General features: G+C 33.2%; 1 protein-coding gene across 3 annotated transcripts in view; it reads right to left on the reverse strand.

The window, feature by feature from the left end:
• LOC106882562 (unconventional myosin-Ic) overlaps positions 1–6779 on the reverse strand; it is a 178053-nt gene that overhangs the window by 62436 nt on the left and 108838 nt on the right. For all 3 annotated transcript variants that reach the window (XM_052968713.1, XM_052968715.1, XM_052968714.1), the window contains exons 14-16: positions 6517–6654; positions 3532–3627; positions 1651–1731 (exon numbers count right to left, since the gene is read on the reverse strand). In XM_052968713.1, the coding sequence (XP_052824673.1) occupies positions 1651–1731; positions 3532–3627; positions 6517–6654 (315 nt within the window). The remainder of the gene's footprint in view (positions 1–1650; positions 1732–3531; positions 3628–6516; positions 6655–6779) is intronic.

Raw genomic sequence — 6779 nt, forward strand, 5'->3', positions numbered from 1 at the left:
CAACACCGCTTGACAACCAATGCTGGTGTGTTTATGTCCCCGTAACTTAGCGGTTCAGCAAAAAAGACCGATAGAATAAGTACTAGGCTTACAAAGAATCAGTCCTGGGGTCAATTTGCTTGACTAAAGGCGGTGCTCCAGCATGGCTGCAGTCAAATGACTGAAACAAGTAAAAGAGTATGACCTTTCTCCTTTCTTGTATGAAAATTCATAAAATAAAATGGAAAATTTCACAGTAGAAAAAATATCCCTTTCAAATGGTCAAATGGTTCGAATAAACATAGAGAACTGGCACTCCGTCAGTTATTAAGATGAGGGTTCCAGTTGTCCAATCAATGGAACAGCCTGTTCATGAAATTAATGTGTAAGTGGCTGAGCACTCGACTGACATGCATACCCTTAATGAAGTCCACAAAGAGATTCAGCATAACGCAGCTGTGACAAAGCTGGCCTCTTTGAAATACAGGTACAACTTATTTTGGCCAGCTGAGTGGACTGAAGCAATGTGAAATAGAGTATTTTGCTCAAGGATACAATGCATGGCTGGGAATTGAACTCATGACCTTATGATTGTGAGCTAAATACTCTAACCACCAGACCATATGCCTTCACAAACATAGAGAGCTTCTGTACAAAAGCTAAACTTCTTCAATGTGTCAGTTAAATGTTCTTTAACAAATGTTCTCAATATCCTTAACTCTTTTGATATCAACTGACCTGGGACCACCCTTGGTTCTAAAATATATATTTCCTATCTAAAGTGATGTAAATTCAAATTTCCCATTAAAATTCCATGTTAATTATGTTCCAAACATCAGCATAATACTAACAAAGTTATTTTACTAAATTCTTCATAATTTTCAAAATTAATTGAAATAATAAATGTGTATTTCAACAGAAATATGGTAACAAAAGGGTTCAGGCTAAGCAGTTAACATAAAATAGTTAACAATTTAGAATTAAGTTTCAGAGTTATGTCAGTCTTGTCATTTACCAGAGCAAGGAATTGATTTAAAAAGATTAAAAATTAAGCAATGAATGGTTGTCATAATATATGATATAACTCACCAAATGCTTACTTATTAGATAATTTATCTTTTATCTTTTACTTATTTCAGTCACTGACTCCATGCAGAGGACTGCCTAGCAGTGTTTAGTTGAAGAAATTGATTTGATCTTAATACTTACTTTATAGTCTGGTATTTATCCTATTGACCTTTTGCTGAATTGCTAAAGTACGAGTAATAGCTGAACCATATCTGATGATTGTTAAATCATTCTACCACCCGTGGAAGGTTCTTTAACATGAAACTGTTCAGTAATATGAATTGGCTATTATGAGACTAAATTTATAATGTTGTATGAATAATACACTCACTCTATTACCTAATAAGTAATTGCCTGATTTTTCCTGACTTATGAAAACTTACTGGACAGCTATATATGTGAGTATGTTTGTTTGTGATATAGAGAGATAAATCAGTTTACAATCCCAAATTCAAGAATACTGTAAAATTCTAAAAACTAACAGTTAAAATTTTTTAATTTCACTTTCTCATAAATAAAAAAAAAATCTTAACTGATGATAAATTTCAATCTAAACAAAGGACACAGTAATAGTTTCAAATTCAAGCCTTAAGAAACACATACAGTTTCTGGTCTTTTCTTGCTGATAAGTTCTTCCTTCTGAAAACATAATGCAATTATTGGATTTGTTGCTGTACACATCACCTGAAGAGAAAAAAAAAATATATACATATATATATGTGTAGAGATAAAATGTATCAACACCACTAGAATAAATGAGCAATTTTCTTTTTATATCATAAGTATTTAGGTCGATACAGCTTGGCACCAGTGATATCGCAACTCATTTCTACAGTTGAGTGAACTGGAGCAATGTGAAATAAAGTGTCTTGCTCAAGAACTGGTGCCAAGCTGTATTGGCCTTTGTCTTTCCCTTGGATAACATCGGTGACATGGAGAGGGGAAACTGGTATGCATGGACAACTGATGGCCTTCCATAAACAACCCTGCTCAGACTTGTGCCTTGGAAGGTAACTTTCTAGGTCCAATCCAATGGTCATTCATGACCGAAGGGGCCTTTACTTATAAGTATTTAGAAACTTTGAGAGAACGTGAAATTATTTGTTTTTAATTGTAGAACTAAGGTTCTACAGTTAAAAAAAAAACTAATTATTTCATGTTCTATTGAAGTTTCCAAATTCTTATGATGTAAACAACATACAATTATCTGGTAAGAACAAAGCTTCTGAAACGAACAAAGAATTTTGAAGGATTGTTTTGGTCCAATGGTAGAAAGCCAGTCATGATTACAGAAGATGTGGGTCCCAGAGGCAGCCTTCAACTTTTCTATTCACAAGGGTTTTTGACCCAATATTTACATCTATTATTTATAGCTTTATCTCATTTGAATTCAGCAGTTAAAAACTCTTCTAGTCAAGGTAGTGCCCATTGCCCTTTACAGGGTCTCCAAGACTGACAGGAAGGAAGGAGGAAGTAATCCTCAAGCCAAAGACCTAGTCTAAATGCTTGCAATAAAGTGGTGTTCACATAAGGCATCGAAGGTGTTAGATGGTGGGGTTAAACTGGTTGTCGAATTAATCCAAATAGACCATGGTAGGATTTGAACTTAGAACACAAAAGGACTGGAACAAATACTGCAAGGCATCCAGTTTGATTTTTTCAGTTCTGCCAATCCACAGCTCCAGATTGATACTTTTCTTTCTTTCTGAACTTGAAAGGTTGAAAGCAAAGATGACCACAGCAGTATTTGAACTCAGTGACTAGAGTCAAAACAAATAATATGAAGTATTATACTTAATGCTAAAATGACTGCTGACTCTTACAACATAAAAGCAAATAAGTGTGCTTATTTCATCATTGAATGCCTATGCTCCATGCTGGCATGGGTTGGACAGTTTGACAGGATCCAGTAAATCCAAGGACTGTTTCATGCTCCAGTGTTTGCTTTGGCATGGTTTCTGTGGATGAATGCCCTTTCTAATGCCAACTACTAAACAGCATGTGCTGGGTGCTTTTTGCAAGCTGCCAGTACCAGTGTGGTTGCCATGTGGCTCACAAGACTATAAGACTAGACAGGGAGGCTTTATGCTAGGAGAGGATGAGAAGGAGCCAGTGCAGAACAGGTTTCTTGCTACAGAGGATTCATATGGCTACTCACATTTTAGAAGGGAATGTGAGAGTAATTGGGTAGAGCTGGAAAGAGATAAATATAGGGATGATGAAATATCTAGATAGACTCTCAAGGTCTGAGAAATGATTGGGACAGAAGAGTCAGGAGTATGGGTGGATGGAAGCTGCAAGAATGTATGGGGGAGAGAGAGATGGGAAATGTATATGACGGAAGGGAGGTAGGTGACAAGTGTAAAGATTGGGAAGTCAGAAACGAACATCGTATAATTGTCGATGATTATCAAAGAAAATTGTAAGCCAGAATAAAATGTAATATCACACAGTAGAAATATCAATAAATTGTATATAACTTACTTCTTTTAAGTCTCGGTAGAGAAGGTCATTGTTTTTATCTAAAAATCCTTTGACATCATATGTAACCTCTCCAGCATAATGGATCAGACGAAATTGCTAGCAAAGTAATAATGGATCAAAAGTTAAATGAACGATCAAGGAATACATGAAGCTTTTTGGATATTCTAGTTTTAAGAAACAATACCACTTTCTTCAACTCAGGCATTTTCTATTGTTAATATTATTTTAATGAAATTATGCATATACCATTAAAATTAATCTATTTTTAACCAATGCTTAACAATGTTATTATTTAGATAATAATATATTAGATAACAGTATAACATTTTGCAATCTCTCTTTAAATTCATTGTCTTTTCTTTAGGGTTAGTAATGATGTTTACACTAGTGTGCATGGCAGCTTTTATTGTTTAAAGGTATATCTGTGAATATGATTCAGCTTCTTGGTACTTATATATCTTACATAATTTAGACTAAAAACCTCTGTTAGTGAAAGTAGATCATACATTTGCACTTGTATGTGCAGACATAGGTAAGCTTTTTCTCAGGAAGATTGGCAGTTATCCATACATGAGATTTTTTCTTCTCTGTGCCACTAGATATGTGCAGTATTTTGGCTTTGTTTTGTGTTTTCTATTGTATTGTTGTTGCTAATGTTTGTTACAAAACTAAATTTTTACCATGTGTATTACTGGGAAAATAATTTTATTTTATTTTATTCATTTTTTTAAAAACTAATAAATGGTTTCAGAATATCTAAAGGTCCATTCTCCACTATTACTCTGAAATTTTTTGACATTTTTATTGTGCACACATACTTCTGTAAACATCCAATTTGTTTTGCTTATTAATAGTTTAATATAGCTATCTCTAAGATAGCTGGCGGGAGTATTAGTCACTAAGATGATAGCAACAAATATACCCCAACGACCAATTTTTGAAAACACAACATAAAAACATAAAAGTAAATTTAATAACAAATAAAATTAATAGAAAAAATTACAAACACAGTTATAAACGAAGACAGTTATAATCAGATATGTATAAAAATAAGTGGTGGAAACACAAACTTGAATGACTAACAAATGCACTGACAACAACAATAACTCATTCCTTGTTAGAGTTACAAACCAAAATAAGATATTAGACATTTGTCAACTCCAGACAAAAACAAAAAACATAGGTGAAGTATGTTGTAAAAGTGAGTGCTTCCTTACAAAACAAAATTATACAAGAGAAAACAAAAAGGTAAATGATATAGCTTTAATTTTCCAAAAAAGCAAATGTTGGCTTTCATTTATGCTTTTAAAAACGAAGTTGGATAAATCACTGGCCAACGTGTGGCAGTGTTTGCTCCATTGACTGCAACAAGGAATATGGAAGCATGTGTCCGATCTTTAAGACCATGGGTAATGTAAAGACATAGGCAGAGCTGGTGTGCCAAGCACTTGTGGTCAGGCATTAGGAAAATAAACACAAGGGTCATGGCCAGAAATATTGGTATTCACAATGACTCTTGATTTGTCATCCTCTTTTTTCTCTCTTTAAATTCATTGTCTTTTTTTTAGGGTTAGTAATGATATTTATACTAGTGTGCATGGCAGCTAGTGTGCATGACCAAGTAATGATTGCAGAGGTGACCTGTGACAACACAAAGCCAGAGAGTAGTCTGCACGACTATACAGGTTCTGATGACCTTTGAAGATCCCCGCTCTACTCTCACTCAATCCTATATTATTTTTATATGCACATCCCCATTGTAACATTTTGTAATGTATATATGAGCCTTTGGGACTAATAAAATATTACTACTATATATCAAAAGAAAGCATCATCATTATTGGGGCTGTTATCAAAAGTAATACTACAGTGAAGAAGTTGAAATGATAAAGTACAAGACATTCTAAAGTTCAAATCCCATCAGATCTGAATTGATATTTCATTTCTTTACATAAGTTGATACAATAAGTACAAATCATGTAACAATTCGACTGACTGACAATGCTTATTTCCCATAAATGTGAGGTTTCTGTCAAAATAAACTTTAAAAAAAAAAGCCTTTATTACTACTCAAAACTTGGAAGTTTATTTTTCATGTTTTTCTCATTCTACACCTGAAAAGTTTTCAAATGCAAGTTTCTTAAGTCACAATATTGTTGATGCACAATAGATCTCTTTATATAGCAGATCATAGGAAAATCAGTATGGCCAGTTTACATACTCAAAGAAAATCAAGTCAGCACTGCAAACTAACAAATCATTTGTTAATTTTACAATCCTGCAACAGTTCAGAGCAGTGAGTTGTTTCAATCTTGTGACACTTATTTTTTTTATGTAGAAAGACTAATCTATTTGAAAATTTGTCTTGGCTATGAACAAAATTCTGAACCCTATACACTTTTAATATGATATAGTTAAAAATATCTAAGGTAATGTAGAAATATTTCAACACCATTTTAGGAAGTAGATGGAGTAGTCCAAACTACAGTAGATATATAAAGGTACCAAGAAATTTGAGCATGTGTATATGCATACACATAACTATAGACAAAAAAAGCTGGTATATACATTAATATAAATAGTATTACTGGACCCTAAAGTAGAGAAAGTGGATTTAAAGCTAGAATTTAGATAATAAATAGAAAACAACTAAACTCATATATCTTGAGCTGAAATGTACATTATTGTATCATAAATGCCTTCTAGCTGCTGAGAGTATGCATCCAATCCACTAAAAATTGTCTGAAATAAACAGGTGTCTTATCAAGTAGATTCAATTCAACTTTTGCCATTTAAATCCATGAAATTACAGCTAAATAACAACACTTTAACCACCCACCTCACTGGAGATTAGGATACATTTATATTAAATAATGCAGCTAAATTTCAGTGATCTGAATTTTGCCAAAACAGAGATGAAAATAAAGACAAAAGTAATTATTTTAAATAGAAAATAGAACAATATTTCTTAAAATTTCAACATACATCCCGTTCAATTGTTTTTCTTGTTGCAGTGTCTGCTGATACATGAGATATAAAATGTGCATGGTCCTTGTGAGTCTGAGATAGCTTGTCTAAGAAAGTCAAATCTGTTGGGTCCCCAGGGCGAACACATTCTTCATCCTGAAATAAAGTAAACATAGTCTACTTGTTAGAAATAAGAAATTTTACAGAGAATTACTTCGATCAACCTGTCAGTGTATATTTATGACATGTCAATGAAAGGTCATGTTAAAAAAAAAAAAAAA

This window comes from Octopus bimaculoides, chromosome 6 (genome assembly GCF_001194135.2).
Source record: "Octopus bimaculoides isolate UCB-OBI-ISO-001 chromosome 6, ASM119413v2, whole genome shotgun sequence".
NCBI classification, from domain to species: domain Eukaryota; kingdom Metazoa; phylum Mollusca; class Cephalopoda; order Octopoda; family Octopodidae; genus Octopus; species Octopus bimaculoides.